Source organism: Mya arenaria, chromosome 16 (genome assembly GCF_026914265.1).
Source record: "Mya arenaria isolate MELC-2E11 chromosome 16, ASM2691426v1".
In the NCBI taxonomy this organism is placed as follows: domain Eukaryota; kingdom Metazoa; phylum Mollusca; class Bivalvia; order Myida; family Myidae; genus Mya; species Mya arenaria.
Window position 1 is genome coordinate 28,428,118 of NC_069137.1, and position 23,408 is coordinate 28,451,525.

The 23,408-nt window shown below is 34.4% G+C and overlaps 1 protein-coding gene across 2 annotated transcripts in view; it reads left to right on the top strand.

Annotated features, from left to right (window-relative positions):
* LOC128221909 (uncharacterized) overlaps nucleotides 1-23,408 on the top strand; it is a 68,799-nt gene that overhangs the window by 13,827 nt on the left and 31,564 nt on the right. For both annotated transcript variants that reach the window (XM_052930558.1, XM_052930557.1), the window contains exons 2-10: nucleotides 5,978-6,089; nucleotides 6,521-6,612; nucleotides 7,532-7,599; nucleotides 9,440-9,634; nucleotides 10,264-10,415; nucleotides 11,286-11,380; nucleotides 11,949-11,984; nucleotides 22,683-22,770; nucleotides 23,185-23,322. In XM_052930558.1, the coding sequence (XP_052786518.1) occupies nucleotides 5,981-6,089; nucleotides 6,521-6,612; nucleotides 7,532-7,599; nucleotides 9,440-9,634; nucleotides 10,264-10,415; nucleotides 11,286-11,380; nucleotides 11,949-11,984; nucleotides 22,683-22,770; nucleotides 23,185-23,322 (973 nt within the window). In that variant the 5' untranslated portion in view covers nucleotides 5,978-5,980. The remainder of the gene's footprint in view (nucleotides 1-5,977; nucleotides 6,090-6,520; nucleotides 6,613-7,531; nucleotides 7,600-9,439; nucleotides 9,635-10,263; nucleotides 10,416-11,285; nucleotides 11,381-11,948; nucleotides 11,985-22,682; nucleotides 22,771-23,184; nucleotides 23,323-23,408) is intronic.

The window sequence follows — 23,408 nt, forward strand, 5'->3', positions numbered from 1 at the left end:
ACCGTAAAATCATTTTAGTTTTGCAATCATAAAGCCCATTAAAAGCCGAATAAGCTCAAGTACAGCTGTCATTAAGCATTTTCTGTGCCTAAAATATCACATCAGAGCAAAACAACAATGTGCTTCTCATATATTGCCTTTTCAATGCGAATTTTTTTACATTTTGTATTCATTCAACCCATTTAACGTGCTGGCCATGTTGGATTTGATGGACATATATGATAAATCCTGAGAGGAACCTTACCCTAACCATTACAGTAGTAGTATACTAAATTATGTTAACGTTTCAATAAAAAAGGAGGTTGATGAAAGGGCTTATCAAATAACATTTTTCGTTTTGGGATTGATCTTTACTAATAACTATGGAAAAAACAAACTAACTCGGTAACTTATAGAAAAATAAAACGAAAACAACATGGATTTTGACTCATCTATTGTACAACAATACAGGCAATATATCCTAAATGCTATACTATACAGTTGCATGTAAAAGCACGAAACATGGAAAATAGTTTATAGCACATTACAAGTACATGTCATTCATATCATCACAGCGATTTGTGCAATATTGCACAGCTGAATTTCCAGCCAAGACAATTTATCGCTGTGAAGGCCGAATACTCAAATCCTGAATTGGCATGGTCATTTAAATTTACCGAAATTAATTAAAACTTGTTAAATGTCAATTGCCTGTTGCTGTAAAATTACGGGGACTGTACGATATTTATTAAAATGACATATGGCGCGTGTATAGTGTATTGCCATCAAGTTTACACCTCTGGCATTAAGGGCTTATTGTTGTAATAACAAGACAAACGTACTTATTATACAACAACATTTGCTGGCAAAAGGTTTATATCTTAATTTATTCAACAAATTAATACCGATTTTGACATTCGAATAACAAATGTGCAATCGAATATTCGTTTGCATCCCTATCTGAGAGTCATCAATTGAATTCTGCAGGATTCCAAGCGACCTTCGTTTTAGGTTCAGAAGTTGAATTCTGCTTACGATATCTAGAATTTTAGTAAAAATGACAAAATTCTGCATTAGGTTTAGGTAATACTACAAAGGCACAGGCTAGTTGAAAAAAAATATTCCAACGATGACTTGAATATTGAATATGACCTTGCCTTAAAAGTAAGTATTCAAATTCCATATTGTGTATAAAATAATGACTACGACCTTCAGAGATTATTTTAACATTTGATCAGAATATTGCATGCAAATTTAATCTGAGAATCAGTTGTTGAATACTGCATAAGACGTATGGAGTATAGCATATGACCATTTTTCTGATGTACCGATTCTGATGTCTCCATCTGTGGAATAGTGCAAATGACATTGCAAAATGAGTCAGTAGTTCAATTAAGCATTCGATATATGGAAAATTTAAATAAGACCATGCTCTGAGAGTTAGTAATTAAATTGCGCACGCGTTTTGTGTAATATTGAATACGTCCTTTATCTTAGGGTCAGTCATGGAATTCTGAAAACTATATATGGTATTTTGCATACGACCTTGGCCGGAGAGACGTAATTTAATTGTCATTTCAATCTATGAACTATTTCATACGACATTGGTTTAACAGTAAAAGTTGTTGAATTATACATACACTCTACGGACTATTGCATACGACATTTATATGAGAGCACGTAGTTCAAGCAAACGATCAATACACGTTTGCACACGACATTGTTCTTAGAGTCATTAACTAAATTCTGATCTATGGGCAATGAGTTTTATAGTCGGTAATTGAATTTTGCACTCAGTCGATTATTGCATTACGACCTGTGTCGTAGTTGAATTAAGCCTAAAACCTTGGTCGATAGATGTGATCAGCTTTAATTATGTGGAATATTGCATACGACACTGATCTGAAAGTCTACTATTAATTTCTCAATACGATCAAAGGAATATTGCAAACGCTGTAATTTTACTTGAGTGTCACTAGATCGATGTATTGTTGCATATGATCTTGGACTGAGAGTCATTTGTTTTAGTTCTACATACCATCTACGAAATATAACCTACGACATTCGTCCTAGATTATTTTCATATCATTGTGCATACAATCGACGAAATATTGCTGGCAACAAGGGTTTTGAGACTGTCTTTCAATTATGCATATTGTCTATCAACTTAAGTATTTTTGCATACAACTTTTGTCTGAGAGTCAGTAATTAAATTATACCTACTAGCTCTGTATTACTACTAACGACATTGATCCTTAAATTAGTAATTTAACTGTTGATCCGTTTTATGGAATATTGTATATGGCCTTTGTATTAGAGTCAGTAGTTGAATTCTACATCAAATCTACGGACTCCTGGAAATTAGCACTTGTTGAGTTCTGCATACAATCTAAAAAATATTCATAACGACATAAGTCTAAGAGTCAGCAATTGAATTCTGTATACGAGGAATGGAATATTGCATTTGACGTTTTAGTTTAAAAATCAGACGTTAATTATGCATGCAGTATGTGGAATTCGACCTTGAACGGAAGGTCAGAGGTTGAATTATGCATGTTTCAATCTATGGTTGGTATGGGAGTCAGCAGATAATTAATTCATACGATCAATGGAATATTGCATACGACCTTGATCTTATAGTCAGTGATAGAAATTATCATTCAATATATGGAGTACTAGTATTTCAATTCACATCATTATGAAAGTCAGTTGCATTATACATCCGATATATGTAACATAGCATGTGATCATGCTGAAAGGGTCAGTTGTTGAATTTTGTATGCGATCTGTGTAATATTACATACGACATTTATCTAAAAGTATTGATTTCTGATCCGAAATAATAAAAAAATGCATACGACTTTCCGTAAGAGTCAGTACAACATCCTTAATACGATCAATGAAACATTGCATTAGACCTTGGTTTTAGAGTCAGTAGTTGAACTAAACATACATAATACAGAAAATCGCAAACGTCATAACTTGATAGCCAAAGTAAGCTATCAATTTATAAAATTTCGCCAAGAGATTTGTCTGATGCTAAGTAATTGAATAGCGAAAGTGACCTTGGTCCACGAGTAGGCAGTTGGATAATGCATTTAATTTAGGGAATATTGCATACGACCTTGCCTGGGTAGGCAGTTGTTCAATTCCGCATACGATATTTACAATATTGCATACGGCCTTGACATAATAATGAGTAGTTTAATTGCGCATGTATAGAAATTCCATTCTACCTATGTCTGAGAGTCAGACATTGAATTCTGCAATCGATCAATTACTTTATATATAGCATTGGACCTAGAGTCAGAGTTAGAATTCTGGATATGATCTATGGAATATGTCATACGACCTTTGCATAAGAATAAGAGCTCTAAGTATATTTAGTTGGTTTGAAAGACAGCTGTTGAATTCTGCAATCGATCTGTGGAATAAATTATACGACTCTGGTCATAGAGTCAGAATTGGAATTCTGCAACAACTCTATGTGTATTACAAATAACCTTTACTTATGGGTCAATAGTTGAATTGTCATCCGATAAGGTCATATTGTATACGGCATTAGTCTGAGAGTCAGTAAGTGAAGTGTGCATAGTTACGCTCTATGTAATGTTGCATATGACCAAGAGTCAGTAAAGCTATTCTTGAAACGATATATGCAATAGTACATACGGACAGATTAATTGTTTGTATTGTTTTTTTTATGATTTATTCTATTGCTATTAAGTTTCATGTATTGCAATGCTTAATCAATAATTAAATGTCAGACTTTCCATTCACAAAAACATATGATTCACTGCATTAATGCTATTTTCCTATTAAATCTAGTTTGTTTGTTTTTTGTAAAATATTCTGTTCAGAAGAGATGTATAATTGCATACAGGTGCAGTAATGCCACTTACATAGTCGTACAGTTTTAACATTTGACGCTATTATAGATAATACCTACTTGAATTTAATCACCAAACAACATATCCAAATAAAATTAAAAACATGAGTAACGACATTATTTTAACGCGCTATGCAAACATGATTAAAATTATAATTAACGCTACTGTTGATGTAATTTTGGCAATATACACATTGCTATCAGGTGTCAAAATATGCTTTCAAAAAATAAGTATATGTAATGGCCGTTTCAGAAATAGCTACATCGCACATAAATGACACATCATCCACTATACTCACAATTTTTAATATGTTATGTCAACGCGTATATACAATATTAACAAGTAAATATTATAAAAAATAATAAACATGTATGTCGGAGGTTTAAATCAATGTACACAAATCCTGGCATTCTTTCAATCTGACCTTCATTTGTAGATATATTCTGTCATATACTGGTATTTATTATTACTCGGAAACACAAGGAGGCAATGCATTCTTTAAGACGTTTAATACCAGACTGATTCATTCATGATCTTCTCAGAACAACAAGGTTACGAGAGGTCAAGTGGCATGGACCATAGAGGTCATATACAGTTCACATGACATCTCCCTTCCTTGCAAAGATAATTGTTTTCAATTCATCAATACAAGCATCAGCTGTGAATATTTGAAGGTTCTTGTTAGTTCACCAATTGATGAAAGTCTTCTGATAATTATGTCATGCTAATTCCACACGTTCCTAGACTGCTGATGACAGAAATATTCTTGAATTATTTTGAAATGTATTTTATACGCCTTTATAAACAAACGCCAAAAACAGTTTCTAGCTTTTCGTCCAAACATAATTTTTGAATTGTTTGCCACAAACCATTTATTTATTTTATGGACTGAAACATATTTTCCTTAAGAAACTTCATACTAAGTATGCCCTTCAGCCCTGACTTAAACACAGATGTCCTAGCTGACACGCATACCCTGACTAGAAACCACAGGCCACAGCTGATATGCTGAAATGCGTTTAATTTTTGATACGGCAGACAAACCTTTGTATCGTATTTCATGATCCAAACAAGCGATTTAACCCATTGTTTATTATTATATACATATATTAACATTACTTTGTTTTGACTATGAGATATTATTGTAAATGCACCGGTGTAGAATATCAATAAAATGTAGCAAAAGTATTCATCCGGCCTCCAATTATGTAAATTGGTAGCATATCACAACCGAGTATAACTTCATACAATTGAAATTTAAGAAGTTAAAATACCTCATACATATGGAGTTTGCGAAATTGAACCTGTACTAAAGTAATTAGTTTGTCAACGATATGGGATTGGGCAAGGTGCTCCACCCAAAATGACATCAACATAAAGAAAAGAAATTGCTTGTATCAAAGGTTTAACACATTTTATATATAATTAGTTGAACAATATATCCGTTCATGTTTTGACTTGTTTTAATTTTTAGCATCTCAATGAATATAATATTGTGTTGAACGTGGTAATGTAAGCCTGCATTATTCGAGATTAACTGACGCTGCGACAATAAATTGCACAAAACAAATAAAATATAGTAATTGAATTTGGCACTTTTGTTATATGGAATCATACACTTTATAACATATTCTTGAAACATTCTTAACTAAAGAAAGATAGTAAAAATGCAAAACCAGATTTGAAAATAATGTTTTAACGCATTTTTTTTCTTTTTGGAATTGCCTGTTCAAGACACGCCGTTTATCATTTTATAAAACAAAACTTACATGCAATATATATGAATAAATAAATCTATGTTTCATTCATTTACCTTTTTAATAATTTACATTACGGATCTTTATGCTGCCATTTAATTGCTATGCTGTAAGAAGACAAAACATGGAATAGAAAAAAAATCATGCATGAATTATAACTGTAGTACGCATTTTTGATATTAAGTCTATATCGTTATGTGGCTCTCAATACAACAGACATATTGAGTTTCAATACACTATGAATGAATGGATGGGCAACATAGTACCTTTCGGAAATAATATTCAAGGGGTCTATAGTATGAGTATAAAGATTGTCCATTAACTAATTTGTCAATGAATTTCTGTTTTCAGGCAATGAGTTTTGCTGCATTTAATGGGAAAGCAGCGGAGCTCAACGAGCGGGTGTTTAAATTGCTGGAGTCTGTCTGTATGCCTATCAAAGAAAAAGGAACAACTCTTGTTTGTAAGTAGACCAACAATGCTTTATTCTAAATCGTTTGTGAAACGTTTTAAGTGCAAGCGTTTGAACTGTGTCTATATTTGTTTTTGGGAGAAACAATGAGAAATATTTCGTGTGTACACATACAAAGAGGGAAGAAGAAAATTGTAGATTTATACTCATAAGGTTTCAATCATGTATTTCGGCGACATTTACATTGAATTATTTTACATTTTTCGCAAATACAAAACCGGTCTAGGAACGTAAGCAACGTTACAATGATGTTACAAACAATGAGCAGTCTTCGCATGCAAAGTTTACAACCAGTGAGTAAAATTGCTAAGCATGCATGACTTCAGGTTCTTATAACTGTAAATTAATGTAGATATTATTTACAAGTTTTGAATTTTTTTGACAGATAAAGTTTAAAAGTGCGTATTTTTTCTGTTATAAAGCACAAGGTAGTGTCCCCTTCTACGACACTTCTCTTGTTATTCACAAAGCTGAAAAAACATGGACGGATGATACCACAGCTGAAAAAATAAAGGTATGTTTATGCAACGTAAAGTTAAGTTACGCCGAGAGCGTATATGGTATATAACTATTTACAGTAACGTACCGCAATACGCACCACGGTATAACCACGATGTGAGGACTAGAATTCAATGCAATCTGCTAAAACAAAACATATATTAAATACGCTTCATGTTTTAACTAGGAACATGACTATTAAAACAAAAAGTTAACATTTTAACACTGAAAAATAAAAATGTCTAAAATGTTTACGTTATTTTAAAAAAAAAACTATTCTGTACGACTGTTATTCCAATTTTTTACACACATCACAATGGTGTCCATGGTGTCAGTGTTTGGTAACAAGTCATAATGTAGTCCGGGGTTCCATCTTTCACTGTAAGCTTTTTTGTTCCAACTGTTTAGGGTTTATATCTATTAATTTAATTTTTTTCGAATATATCGCTTTTCTCAGCCATGTTGTTTTAATTCGATTTCTTGTTGCTAAAATCGTGGTTACACAACATTGCAAGCGTCTTCATGTACTAAAATAGTATTTAATGAAATTATTTATGTTCACGACTAAAAATGAAAAACAAACTTCCAAATACCAGTACGTTGATTTCCTACCGCGGTACGAAATATTGTCGCTGCATACCGCAATGTACTATTGTGACACACCTACTACATTATTTGCGATTCTTTCTTTTATTGATCTTTGTTAATAACATTTTGAGCAACTATTCCACACTTTCTGTCAACATAAAATACATTTAGGAACATTTTATCCTAGTTATAAACACAACAGATCTCATTGGTCGTTTGCTAAACACTTTACGCCTCGTTTTGGTGTCTTGTGGTGGCGAATCATTTGTGAAGTGATAAAAAACGCTTTCGAAAACGTCTTAACAATGTGTTCTGTTGTATAAATTAAGTATATGTATGTATTTCAGGTACAGCTAGAGCAGCGATATCTACATTACGCAATAGTTCCCCAAGTGGCCTACTACAGAAATGAAGAGTAAGAGCAATTTATAATACTTAGTTGTGTCATCGGAACTATCTATATATATTTATTGCAGAATCATTGTTTACGCTCCTAAACATTAATCGCCTTGTATGTCTGTCATTAAAGGAATGTTTTACATCAACAGTTCATTATTTATTTCCAAAATAGTTGTAAAATATTTTTTATTTCATTGAATTACAATAATTCTGTTCACAGAACAACCTGAATGTTACCGGAAACAGTTGTTCATCACATGAAGTCATAAAAGCCTGTGGAAATGTGAAAAATTCATAGTTGATACGTTAAATCCCTTTTACCAACATTAAATGGAATACCTTGACAACAATACATTTAACCCCTCATAAATCCACATTTTAATCATGCTGATTCAAGTATTTCCATGTCCTTCTGACACAATACAAACAATAACAAGATTAACACTTTTCAATTTGAATTGATAGGCAAAGATTCGCTATCCGAACAAAACCGAAGATTTGGCGTTCGTCGAAAAAGATTCGCAATTGCCGAAAGACCGTTTATTTAATGAAAAGAAATTTGGGAGTAAATATATCATTTTATCGGATATAGACTCTTTACTCACTACTACCTGGAATTAAGAAGGCTGACCCGCACCTGGACAGGTCCCTCTTGTAAATGCTCAATGTGTAAATAATACCTTTTTGCTTTAAAAATAGAAGAAATTGAGAACTATAAGATGTTGCACTGAATATCTTTTATCCTCTGTCTTAACGGAAAAGGAGTTTTGTTTTCAGCGGGTTGGCTTACACCCACTGAACATAATATGGGATTCAAATACCAGAAAAGATTTCAGCGGACTAAAATAGCAACTTATCAAATTAAATCACGTGGGCTAATATCTAACTATGGTTGTTCAAATTTATATAACACCTGTCGAACACATACAAGTTCTTGTGTTTTTTCTTTCGGCAAGTTTTTTGTTGAGGTGTTGCGACTTTACTTTTTCATTTTTTTCAATCAACATTCTTTTACAGTGATAGGTATAATATCAAAATAACATAATACATATTATACCTCCTCTAAGCAATACTTGCAAAGTATTTTTGCTATCATGCTAGATTGATTATAAGTTTCTTTTTTGTTGTTGTTTTATTACAAACTACACGTCGATGTACAAAGCTGCTATTTCCTTGTATATATTGCTACTTACAATTTTGCTACTTCAATGTATATGATTACCCTTTAAGCTATACTGTTGAAACAACTAACCATTTTACAGTGGTATATCAACTAGTGGAACCGTGCGCGTGTGGACTGGCCGTACAGCCGGGAAAACTTGTTGGTGTTATCACTGTTCACAATGCTCTAATCCTTTTATCCTATTTGTATTAGTATGCATGCTCCAATATGTGTTCATTTTAACATATGTACTTTTATTTCCAGGTCACAAGCTCATTGTTCCTGTTATGTCGGAAAATAGCTCATTGAGCTAATGTTTCTTGTTAACTCATACCCGACTTTATATAAACATTCTTGTATCTTGTATCTTACTCGTGTCATGAATGTTTTGTTTACATCATTTACTATCATGTTTTTTTTCAGCAATTGATTTCACGCTCGTATCATGAATGATATGTTGGCCAGTTAATATCATCATTTTAAAGGCAATTGATTCCTCACTCGTACCATGTTAGGTGGCCATTTACTATCATCATTTTGTCAGCAACTGATTCCTCACTCGTAACATGAATGATCAAATATTATCCTCTCGTCAGAAATTGATAACTCACACGTATCATGAATGATTTTGGCCAGCAAATATTATCCTTTCGTTAAAAATGATAACTCACTCGTATCTTGATTATTTTACTAGAACCGTCAGTTTTGTCTCACCATATTTCCGAGGAGGCAGCTTGGAGAAAGCAATACAGAAAGAAACGGACAAGATACAGGACAAACCGACTGCAAAACCACAGACGTTAGATCTGTATGAAAAGTTAAGAATACTTTACCAAATATGCTGCGCCATTAAATATCTTCACGAGCCACCAGACCGTGACTGTGACAGGTCAGTCATACAATGTTTCTTAAACTATTAGTATCGCATGTATACTATAAGGAAATAAGCTTACCTTATCGTAAATATAGATATAACATGTTATTATATGCATATGCATAACATGAACAGAACCAAAGGATGCATATCATAAAGGAATATACCAATAGGAGACATTATCACCTCCCTTTTGGTGAATAAACCTGCATCCAATGGCTATGCAATTACAAATCGAAATGATAAAGAAAAACGTCGTATCGTCATATGATCTCTTTTTGCTCTTAACATGTAATAGAATGTTTTGCTTTATTTGTGTAGTTTTATTGTGTATTTCACTCAAAGGAACATTTTATTTGAAAACCGATTTGCCATCCACAGTGTGCTTATTTATGTTGTGATCCTTCTGGATCATTGGGTATGTCTCTTGAAAAACTCAATACCGAAACCGTTCTTTTTCAAACTTTTGATATAGTTTGTGTTTCCAAAGCATCTATACCCGAGAATGTATTTAGGAGAAAGTTAACATGGTTAATAGGACATGACTCATTTCACAGGCAATACTTGCTGGTGTATTTTAGCACATACAAAACCAATTAAATGCTTCTCAAACAATTTTGTAAATAATTATAAAACCATTTCAGAAAAGCTGTAACCCACGGCGACATCAGCTTGAAAAGGGTTATTTTGGATGAACAAAAGAATTCCCGATTGTTATTCTTTACACCCAGTTCTGTCGAAGGAGATGAGAAGTTTACAAATGACAAATCTAAAGATGTACAAGACTTCATAAAGGGTATGCTTATTTTACAACTGAATCAGATAATTCTAGTCTATTTTTGAAAAAAGACATAATTTTTATATTCTGAACATTTATCAAATCCTTCTAAACACTAAAACATCTACAACAATGACATGTTCAACTCATACCACTGCTACGATTGCTATTGTTACTTAAGTTTCTACTACTGTTATTACGAAAATGTATTATATGTACAGTATATTTATGTCTACAGCTAGTAAAACACTATTCACTAACTATTGCTACTAGTATAACAACTGCTGTTTCTGCTACTATTAATACTAATATTCCTTTTAAAAGTTCCTTAAACTGCTGTGAAACCATTCATATTAACTATCTTCAATGGCCGAGAGTGTAACATCCCAACCCGAGCGTAGGGTGTTTTGCAGGAACGAGGTCTACCGAGTTTCCGCAAAACAGCCTGCGCGGGGGTTGGGATGAACCTATCTTTCACGAGTACCTATCGTAGACGAGTACCTATCGTAGACGCTTTTTCTCCCACCTCAGTTTAACAAAATAAAGACAATGTTTCCGTGATGCTACAGACGATGTTCTTCAACAAAGGATGTAATTGTGTGATGACAAAAGAAAGGAAGTTCCGTACGGGTGCTTGTTGTATCTTTGCCTGTGGGCAAGATAAGAATTTCTAGCATGGTCAAGTTTTTGGATCTATTTATCTGTGGTAGGAGAAATATTTCTTCAATGCAGGGGTCAGGGGAAAACCCGTATTTATACGATTGTCATCAACATATCTGCTATATTTTCGAGTGATATGTTAAGTTGTACGAATTTCTAGAACATATATGTTTTTTTACAGTGAAATGTTATCTAAATTTTAACGAGTGTCATTAACATATTTTACAGTGCTATGCGCGGTCTTGAAAGACACTCCTGAGCGAGAAGCTGAACAACTATTAAAGCTAAAAGCTGAAAAACTATTAAAGTATGCCTCAGACAAGGTATGTGTAATAAGACGTAAGGTATACTACATGAATAACATGTGAATAAGTATTGATTAAAGAGGTTAATATTGCAATGTCAATGTTATTGAAAACCATGTCATGTATATTTAGATGATCATGAGAAACAGTATATAACATAAGTAACGTTTAGTATACTTGTATATATATATATATATATATATATATATATATAGAATCTGACATGAGTTGCCAATAAAAACGAACATTTATAAAATGTAACTTTCGAGGAGAAGTTATTAAGGGAGTTACGAGTTTAAATTTCTGCGTGACGAATTTCATAAAATTGTGTGGAAACTCTTTCATGATTATTCATATCACCTGACAAAAACCAAGCTATTTTACATTTTTTGGAAGACAGTTATGAACCTCAAGACAAAATGACGTCAAAATAAGAGTGCAATATAAAAAGTTATGATTATATTACACTGCAAACTCAACGTCAAGTGTTAAATGTAATCCAAATAAAGGGATAACAGTTGAAATATATAATAATAAGAACAATCGTCTACAATAAGACAATGTATGTTCTGTGATTAATTTCCAGGATGTGACACTGAAAAAGATCTCAGACAAACTGGAGGTATGATAATATTCATTTAATATCAGATTAACCGGTTCCTGTATCCAACTTAAACTTGATGCAGTCATTTTTATATATAAATAATTAATATAACAATGATTGGTCAATGAATACAAATATAAAGCATTTCCTTCATGCTTTTCGGTGACATATGAATTTGTATCAGTGAAAACACAGTATATTTATCACTGCAAACATAGCTGTGAAAATGCCACCGTGAGATCAATTGTAATTCCCTTTTATGAACACGGAATGACCCTGTTTTGAATTAGTTAATCGTATGTTGAGTTCCGGGCGCGCTTCCTGCCATTAAGTGGCCTTGCAGCGCAACTATCCCGGGATCACGTTGTGCATGTCATCACAACAATACTTAATCTCTTTTCATCAAAACACGCATTGATCGTCCTTGCACTTTCAGTCGCTCTCGGTTGTGTTTCTTGTGTAAACTGCATCCCGGTTATTTTTACCAATTCCTGAATAGGGCTGTTTATCGTCACTCAACTCACGATACAATACGTATCACGATACGGAGTGTGCGATTCACAATATATATATATATATATATATATATATATATATATATATATTATGTAGGACTTTAATATTTGCCTATTATGTAAATTGTTGAGCATATCCTTACCAAAACTATATTTTTAATGTTTTTTATAATTTTGTAAATTGTTTGCTATATTATTAAATGAATATTATTTGTTAATGTTTTCCATTTTCATTAATTGTTGATCATATTTTTATTTAAAAAAATCCATTTAGTTTTGCATCTTTGTTAAATGTTAATTGTTGAGCCTATTCTGGTTATTAAATGAGTATTATTTTATTTGTCTTTTGTTTACCATTTGCATTGGGGTTTTCCTTTGGTATCAAAGTACAAAATGTTTGTTATGATAAAACACAAGTAACACACAGAGGTATGATCTCATTGATCTGGTATTCTTAAAATGAAAAAAAATGTGTTTTATCGCACGTACATGGCCACACCCTCGGTCACTGTTTGATCTATTTGATGGTGGCGGCGAATATGCTTGGTCATGTTTGTAGTTTAATTCGGCCAGACACAATTTACAAATAATTAGTTTATTGTCTGACTTTGCAAAACCAAAGTTCTCCCAAGCTATTGTGCCGGCGCATTTCTATAGGGTTTCTCTTTTTACTACCGGTAGTATTTCCTGCCGAAAGCCGCTTCAACCGCATTTTCGCAAGCAGCAGGCAGAGCTTGCAAAATACTATCTATCTATCTTTGAATACTGCCGAACCCCTCTTTCGAGTATTACTGGCAGGTGCGCGTCGGACTGTTAGTAAAGTGAAAGAAAGAAATAAAAGATAACATTGTGAGACATGGAATAGAAAAACAAAATCCAGTCATGGTTAAAACATGTTAGTCGTGAGAACATTTTTAAAAAGTAAAATATGATAGTACGTAAAACTAATATTGTAAGCTTGACACTGCCTGTTTGAACCTATCAAGTTCTGTTGCTGGCAGAGTTGCTACATTGACGGGCAGGCTATTCCAAAGAACTATGCTATGGGGGTAAAAGGACCACTTGTGATAATCGGATTGGACTTGGATTTGCTGAAAGCTATGGGGATGAACGTGCCGGCTAAGTCTGACAGGCTTCTGGATATAGGGTGGAAGGTTAATGGCCACGATGTTGTGTAAGATTTTGAAGAACATGATGAGCCGCATGTCATTTCTGCGATATTCGAGTGACCGCCAGCCAAGGCTGTTTTGCATCTCAGTAACACTTGCAAGAGGGGAATAGTTGTATTTAACCCAGCGGATGGCTCTTCGCTGGACCATTTCGATTTTATTTTTATTTGACTGTGTGTAGGGGCTCCAGACTGTTGATGCATATTCAACTTGCGGGCGAACTAGGGTTTTGTAAGCCATAGCTTTCACAGATTCATTTCTTGTGGTAATGTTACGCTTAAGAAAGCCCAAGGTCTTATTGGCTGTTGCTGTTATTCTTGTAATGTGGGAGTTGTATGAAATATCTGATGAAAGGTCTAAGCCAAGATATTTTGCACAGGGGACAGATTGGAGTGTTTGACCATGGAGTATGTAATTGTGCTTAATGACTTTTTTTGTTTTTGGTGATGTGGAGTACTTGACATTTAGAGGGGTTGAACTCCATGTCCCAATCTCTCTCCCATTGTTCCATACATGCCAGATCTTCCTGAAGCATTTGAGAGTCAGACAATGAATTTATTGTAAGATAAACTGCCGTATCATCGGCAAAAAGTCGTATTTGGGATTGTACTGTAAGGGGAAGTGTATTTATATAGATCAGAAAGCAGAGGGGCCCAAGGACAGAGCCTTGGGGCACACCTGAAGTGACTGGTACTGCTCTAGATTGATCGCCCTCTAGGACAACTGTTTGGTTTCTACCAATAAGAAAAGATCTAGTCCAATTAAGAATCTGGGATGAAACACCATGTTCCTGAAGTGTATATAGAAGTTTAAGATGGTTAACTTTATCGAAAGCTTTCGAAAAGTCTAGCAATATCAGATCTGTCTGTTTCCCTTTTGCCAGATTATTAACAAGAAAGTCTGTCAATTGAAGAAGCTGCGTTTCACAAGAACGCCGTTCTCGGAACCCATGCTGGAGGTCGTAAAGAATTTTGTTTTCTGTAAAGTGAGAAGATAGGGCAGACGCAACTATATGTTCGAGAGTTTTGCATAAGATACAGGTCAAAGAAATTGGGCGGTAATTTGCTGGGTCAGTGATGTCTCCTTTCTTAAAAAGAGGGCAAACAAATGCAGAAGTCCAATCAGATGGGATTTTCCAGAAGACAAGGACTTTTGGAATAAGACTGACACAACATCAGCAATTTCATGGCTTAGTTCTTTTAAGACAACAGGTTTAAGGAGGTCAGGGCCAGAGGCCTTCCCAGTGTTAAGGTTTTTGAGAAGTTTTAGAACCCCATTTTTGTCAACAACTATGTCCTTCATGGGGGTGTACTTACAAAACTGCCGGGGGTTTAGGCGACGGAGGTTTTGAAGACATAACTGTTTTAGAGACAATGGGGAAGCTGGAGAGAAAACAGATTGGAACTGTTTGTTGAGGATGTTAGCCTTGTCAGTGTTGTCTGTTTTCAAAGTGCCAGTTGTACTATCCATAAGTGGGGAAGATACTTGTGAGTCTTGCTTGGAGTTCTTTATTAGATTGTACAACTTTTTAGTAGAGAATTTGCTCTGAACTCCAGGTTCCAATTTTTCACAGTTTGAGATATCCAATATATTTTCAAGGTATCGGTCATATGACTGCTTAATTTGAATCTTTATAGTACATTTCAATTTCTTAAACTGTTTCCATATTTGGTGGTTTGTTTTATTTTGTTTGACTTTTTGATATAGTTTGTCCCGTTTACGCAATAGCTTTCTAATGGATTTATTAATCCAGGGAAGTGATCTTTTAGGTCGTATATGCTTGATAGGGATATAGGTTGCTATCCCTGTAGATATTGCACTTTTGAACCTCTGCCAAAGCTCCTCAACAGATATTTGTTCATGATTATGAAGGATGTCAACTTTAACTGTAGAGAAATATTTCCTGAATTCAGGCCAGTTAGCTTTGCTGTAAACGCTACATACTCTAGGTTTTTGTTTAAGAGAAGTCGGACGTGCACTAATGCTAGCAGAAACAATATCATGATCTGAGATTCCAGATATAATGTTTACTGATTGTACTAAGGTCGGATTGGAGAGTAGTAAGAGATCTAGGATATTTCCTTCTCGTGTGTACTCATTAACCATTTGTGTTAGATTAAAGTCACTTAAAATGTCAAGGAACTTGTCATATACAGCATGGTTGTAACCTGCTTGTAAAATTGGGTTATTTTCTGTGTCCCAAGATAGTTTTGGCAAGTTGAAGTCTCCAAGTATGATCTTCTGACCTTTAAGTTTTTGAGCAAGCAATAAGGATTTTTCCAATTCATAAATACTATCAATATCAAGTTCATGTGGCTTGTAGAAGCTAGATATATAAATTGGTTTGCTACCTGTGATTTCAAGTTTGATCCAGAGGATTTCACAGTTTGTATTCAGATTTGGTTGAACTGATGGAATTAAGTTGTTTTTTACAAGGATAAAGACCCCACCTCCCTTGCCTGATTTTCTATCCCGTCTGAATACTGTATACCCAAGACTTTCAGGAAAAATTTCAGAGGAATAATGGTCAGCAGTAAGCCATGACTCAGTACCGGCCACAATATCTGGGTTTTGGTCTGAAAGAAGGTTATGGAATTCATGTTTCTTCTTAACAATTGACTGGCAATTTACCAATAGAAATTTTAGTTTAGAAGCAAATCTTTTGATGTGTGGGTTTTGAGTTTCTGATTTTTGATTTAGAGGCGTATTTTCATGAGACAGGGCTGAAAAGCTGTTTGTCGAAGAGATTGATAAGATACTGGATGTGATAGAGTGGTTTGAATTATCGCACACTGTGCATGTCCAAGCAAAAGAAGCATCAGTGTGGATTAAGTCCTGGTACCATGAGTGTTCTAGGTTTTGGCACAATAAAATACGTTACAACTAGTTATCTTACTTATCTACACCGTGTTTATTTTTCAAACAAAAATGAAAAATGAAAATAAAATTATTAAAACAATTTTTTTTTTAATTTGATTTACAAAAGATATGAAAAAAAAACTGGAATCTGCGAGCTAGTTGTATGCGAAAATGCGGCCGAAGTGGCTTTCGCTGTTTGACAGTTAAAAAAGAAAGTAAACAAATTGACCGGATCGTGCAAAGATATTTGGGAAGTGTTTTAAGCATTAAAATCTTTAGTCGAGGTAACGAATCGCGATTTCACAAAGCATCGTAGTTCTTAGTTCTGGCTTCCATAACTTTAATGTTAATATTTATTTTTTTGATGTTTACACGTCCAAAAAGCCAAGGCCAGAGTTTTTTATTTTTCGTTTTACGGGATTTTTTTCAAAAATAAGCACCAGGAGGAGGGATTAAAATAAGAAAAAGATGTCGAAAAATGAGCGTCGAGAAAAAAAAATAAAAATAAGATGGATTTTCCATATTTTTTGATTTTTTTTTTGGATTTTTTTTATACAATGCATGTTTTGAAGTTGTGCACACTTGTTTTGTACTCCATACTGCCTGTTGTATAATAGTGTTGCACCACAGCTGTTAGAGGGCATCATTTAATAATTACAAGTTCTTCAAATATATTTGTAGTGTCCATACTTTCAGAAAATTAAATACTATCTAAGTTATGTATTTCTTAACAAGAATAAATGCCAAAATGTTCCAAGTTCGAAGAAAATAAAATGACATCCGCAGCATAAATGTTATTCATTTTGTATCTTTGTAAAATTATTAAACATTTCGCCAAAAATCCAAAATTATTAAAATAATTAAAGAAAACTAAAAATGCGGCTTGTCTCAATGAAAACCTAAACAAGAATGCCATCTCCATCGATTTGGCTATAAATTGGCTGGGTTGTTTTCTGGCCGGTGTCTAAACAGAGCGGCCCACATTTGGCCAAGAAATGGCCATAAAACAGCCAACTTTTAACCTGACATTTGGCCGGTGGCTGTGAACTGGCCAACCCCGCTGAAGCAGAAACAGCGGCAGCCATATTCAGATATTTGCTTAAAATGAATACTTAAATCAAAGATAACTTTTCTTTTACTGCACCATTTTAAATGAAACAAAGGGCAGTCTATGCCACTTGCAGAGCACCGCCTTCGTTTCATGAGGTGATTAGTTTCCACAAATACTTCAACAAACCTGCCTCCAAAATAATATTTTGACAGTGCTCCGTATTGTGAAAAGGTTTGTCGAAGTGTTTTGAGAAACTAAACTCTCAATCAAACTCTAGTAAAAGACCGAAGGCGGGGCTCCATAAGCGGCGTAGACTGCGCTATGTTTAATTTTAACTGGTGAAGAAATAGTGAAGTTATCTTTGTTTAAAGTCTTCATTTGAAGCAAAATGTTGCCTTCCGACGTAGCATTTATGACGCAATTTATCACGTGGTATACACACACTGATTATGGATAGATGAAAAAAAAAACGTTTAGTGAAAAAAATCCAGACTTCCTAACGCAGATTTAACATTATAAATATAAACAATTCTCACTCAGGACCTAAATATTTGCAAATAACTGGTAATAGTGCATGATTTTAATATGTGCTTCTACACTTCTGTAGTGTTTTTAATAGTCAATAAAACTTGCACTGGCAAAACCAAAGACATCTGGCTCATTGTTTGTGTCTAAAATGTTGATTAATATCATTTTGGGTATATATATGAGATAAACAACACATCTGAGGAAATTTAATGTCTGATATACAAGAAACAAGGTATGTAACTCAATCAACATACAAACAATCCATTTTAAAATAGGTGACATGAAAAGAGGAGTCAATGCCCTTTAAAATGGTATGCAATATGTTGGTATAACTTTTAATATTGTCTTTTAGACAAACAAGCCAAATCCAATGTCACATTCTCGTCTTTTTCTGTAGTCAGAAACTGTACAGCAAATTCCAATTTTCAGTGTGTCCCCGTGTAAACAGGTTACACACAGAAATATTTAGGTTATTGTATGCTTCGATATAAAGAAAATACAGTTTCGTTCTGATATCACAAAAAAAACGCCACGATTTTATGAACAACAGTGTCAGTCTCCAAACTAAATCCACTTCAAAATTTCGTAAAAGGCAGCCATATTCCTTACAAGCGCTAAGATGATATGCATGTGATGTCACAAAACAATGAAACATATTTCAGTTAACTTTGTAGGCAATAACCGCCGGCTTCCGCCATCTTGGAAACTGTGCGCGATAATGTTTTGTTGTTGTGAAATTAACGTTAGGTTAAATAATACTAAATTTTATTTTCTATCGGAGATCGAAGAAACGGGCGGTGGAAAAAAATAAAAAAATAAAGTTAGGAATTTGAATCTTTTTCTTTTTTGGGTTTTGCAATATTTAGGTACGGCGCTCCCGTAAAACGAAAAATAAAAAAACTCTGGCCGAAGGTAATATATAACGTGTTCGCTGAAGTTCTTTAGCTAAATACACCGATCAATCGATACAGCCAAATTCCTGAAAGTGTTGTAAACCTAAGGCTAGGTCGTTTTTTATAAAATTATTCACCTTTTTGTCTGAAGTGATTATAATATTCCGAAAAAATCAATTTAGATTTAATTCTCATTTAAATTCGCAAAGAAAGAATAAAAACCAGAAAACACTGAATTATTAATAGATTTATGCAGCCGCCGATCCAGGACTTTCTAAATGGGAGGGGGGGGGGGGGCACAACTAATTATAAACATATCAAACTTTTTTTTAATGCATTATTTTAATAACATTATGAAATTGAATTATCATTTGTCTTCACTGTCAACAATGTTTGGCAGATAAATTGAATTAAAAAGATATAATTTACTGAGATAAACCTTTCAATTAAACAACAAAGATATCTAGCTGTTTTGAGGATTTGAACCAGGGTCGACGGAATAACAGACTAAGTTGTTAGCCAATCGTCCACCTTAGACACACTCATTTCAGGGGCAAGTCCAGGACTTTCTAAATGGGGGGGGGGACAACTAATTATAAACATATTAAACCTTTTTAATGCATTATTTTAATCATATAATGACATGAAATTTACATTTGTCTTCACTGTCAATGATGTTTGGCAGAACAATTGAATAAAAAATATAGCATTTACTGATCTAAGATAAACCTTTCAAAAAACAACAAAGATATATAGCTAGTTGGGGAATCGAACCAGGGTTGACGAATTAACAGGTTATGTCGTTAACCACTCGTCCACCTGAGACACACATATGAAGTAGCCTATTAAGTAGAATAAATGCTATATAAACCTACAGTATATTGATTGCACTCAACGATACTGTAGGTACCTCTGATGTCATTGTTATTTAAGTTAACTGAAGTAAAAACAACTTGACAACAAATTCCAAAAAGGGTTTGAAATAAATTATTATGCATTAATTTACAAAGGCTCTAGCATACTTCGAGAACTAGACGATAATAAAGGCCGAAATGGAAAGTTTCAAAGCGGTAACATTTTGAATTTAAACTTTTGTTAAATGCACGTCATGCACACACATATCTTGTTGACACACAATGACATTATTAAAAGCAATGACGAACATATAATGTGCACATGTTAACAGTTTAAAACAACTTATATTTCTGGTATATGATATATTCTGAAAAACGGCAATTTGCCGGTCTGGACCGATTTTGATCAAGCCAGACCGATTTTAGTTTCAAAAAGTGAAGAAAAAATCGGTCCGAAATTTTCTCATTTTTTTGTGTAATTTCGGTCCAAAATGACTAAGTCAGTAAAAGTTGTAGAAATTGTAAAACACAACATCTCTGGGTAATTCACACATTCAAAACTACCTCCAATAGGTCATAAAAGTGTCTTCATTACCATGAGACTGATGCGACCAGCTGCTTTTTCCGCTACGCTGATCACTCTATAGCCTATCTGTTAATTAGCAGACGCTTGCAATCGGTCCAATCACGTGTTTTGGTATTGGCATAAGAGACGCAATCAAACAAACTATGTGTTATTTATGTGCTTGCAGCTATCCTGATTAAGTGTTAAGTGTCCATATCTTCACATGGCAATATGCTATTTCGTCGTCGATCATTTAACATGATATATCCATTTGTTGATTACCAAACGGTTAAATTTAAATTGTAATAAAGAACCATCGCTGGGTAAAAACTGTTTTAAAGATAAATGCATTTGTCATTTTAATCCGTGAAAACATTAAAATCCGAATAAATTAACCTAGTAATATATAGTATATCAACAGCAACACGCTTGATTAACTACATAGTCGGAAAGCTGAATGCGCCGCTTACGTCATATTAATTCGCAGTACAGTAGTGAAAAAATCGTTGTCGATAACACACTTATAGCTTGTAGCACCGATTATAAATCTAGATATATATTATTATTCAAGAGTATCAGTTGAATGTTGACCCACTGTAGATTCATTGAGCAAATAACTCATAATACTGTTTCACTTTTTGTCGTCTGACCGCTTCCCGACAGCCACAGTTATTTACGTCGCAGTCGTTCTTATTAGAAACGCTGCAGAACTCGATGATAATCTTATTTGAATTAAGCTTGTATCAATGACTATTTGAATCGGCTATACGACTCTTGAAATTGCGATATCGCGAAAATGTGTGACATTTCTAAATAATCGGGACTTTTGAACAGACCTTTCTTTTTTTGGAGGGGGGAGTAGTTATCGCCGGGTCCAGACCGATTGTGGCAGGGTCCGAACCGATTGAGGTTCGAAAAGTTTAGAAGCCCTGCTGAAAACAGTAAACTTACGCGTATAACTGCAGCTATTATTATGCCCCCCTTCGAAGAAGAGGGGTATATTGCTTTGCACAGGCATGTCGGTCGGTCGGTCGGTCGGTCCGTCGGTAGACCAAAGCTTGTCCAAGTGATAACTCAACAATTCCTGGACGTATGGTCATCAAACTTCACATGAAGGTTGGGCCTGACCAGTAGATGACCCCTATTGATTTTGGGGGTCAACAGGTCAAAGCTCAAGGTCACAGTGACCTTTAATGGTAAAATAATTTTAAAGCTTGTCCGAGTGATAACTCGACAATGCCTGCACCCATGGCCCTCAAACTTGACATGGAGGTTGGGCCTGACCAGTAGATGACCCCTATTGTTTTTGGGAGTCATCAGGCCAAAGGTCAAGGTCACAGTGATCTTGAATGGTAAAAGGTTGTCCGAGTGATAACTCAAAAAGCCTGAACCCATGGCCTTCAAACTTGACTTGGAGTTGCATATGACTTGTAGATGACCCCTTATGATTAAAGGGGTCATCGGGTCAAAGGTCAAGGTCACAGTGACCTTGAACAAAAAAAACTTGTCTTGTGATAACCTGACAATACCTGCACCCATGGCCCTCAAACTTGACATTTAGGTTTCTGGTGACCAGCTGATGACTCTGGATTTTGAGTTCATAGAGTCAAAGGTCATGACTGTCATAACATACTTTATCCTCACACTTTAATGGTCATAATCTTAAAACAGCAACAAATCAGCTGTCATTTCGGTCCATGCATATTTCATTCAATTGTCTATACTATCCTGACAACATGGCGCTCAGGGGGGGGCATAATGTTTGACAATCATCTCTTGTTTGTCTAGTTTTGATCAGCTGCCTGTGTAAAATGTGGCGCCGATTTTTTTTAATCGAGAGTTCGGGACTTTTTCGTTTCGTAAACTATATTATACTCAATACTCAGGTTGTTAATTTGCTCAAATGCTTAAATAAAATTTAAATTGTGACAAAACAACTTATTTGTACATCAATAAAAATGTGCCCCCAAAAATATTATTTTTGCTGGCCCGCTGGGGGGTTATATAGGGCCCGTTCCTGGTAGATCCGCCACTGGAATGGCATTCTGTATAGATCAAGATTATGAATACGAAACCAGTTAACCTGATAAACATTCTGTCATATTCGATGTCTGTACCAATGAGAGAATGTCTCTTTATAGGTCATATAATAATAATACAAATTGTGTATGTTTCATATTTACGATTGAATGATGCAATCTTTATATGTGTTTTCCATTTTTGTTAGGCTGATAAAAATTATCATGTTTTCATTAGAAATTGTTACCATCCTTAATTTCCAGGGTCTTGTCAGAAGAAATGACATCAAAAGGTGGACGCCATCCCCGGACGCTAAAAAGAAATGTGAGATTTGCTGTATTAATGAACCCGGTATGGTTTATTTATTAATTTATTTTTTAAACTGATGGTGATTAATAACTGTCAAATGGAAATCGATTTTCAAAGTAGAACTGAAGCATCAAAATGAAGACATCGACCGTTATGTTTGACACCAATCTTGCGTAACAAATCACATTCAGTAATGATGAGATTATTGCCTATCTAATAATGCCAAAATCACCCGTATACTGTGAATAAGTCGCCAGTACTTCATAAAAAACACATGAAAATCGCATTGCATGAATGTCGCCTTTAACCCTTTGTGTAAAAATAACTAGAAACCGACTTATATATATAAGATATTGTTTAATTTTGCCGAATAACACATGTAAGCGGTACTATTACCTCAACCGGAGTGCTTGAATGCGTGTATTTCAACCTTATTTGATATAATTGTTATTTTAGTGCCGTTTTGCAAGGAGCTTGATCATAGTTCATCCTGTAAGACCAAAATACAAATGTGTGTTGGCTGTATGAGAAACTGGCAATACAATCCTGTCAAGTGCCATAGCTGTGATCAAGCAAAAATACAGTCCCCAGTCGGTAAGCGATAATCAGAGAGAATAAACATGTACATTGTTTAACTAAATATCTCTTATCTGTATTAAGTGTTGCAGAAGTCCAAGCTT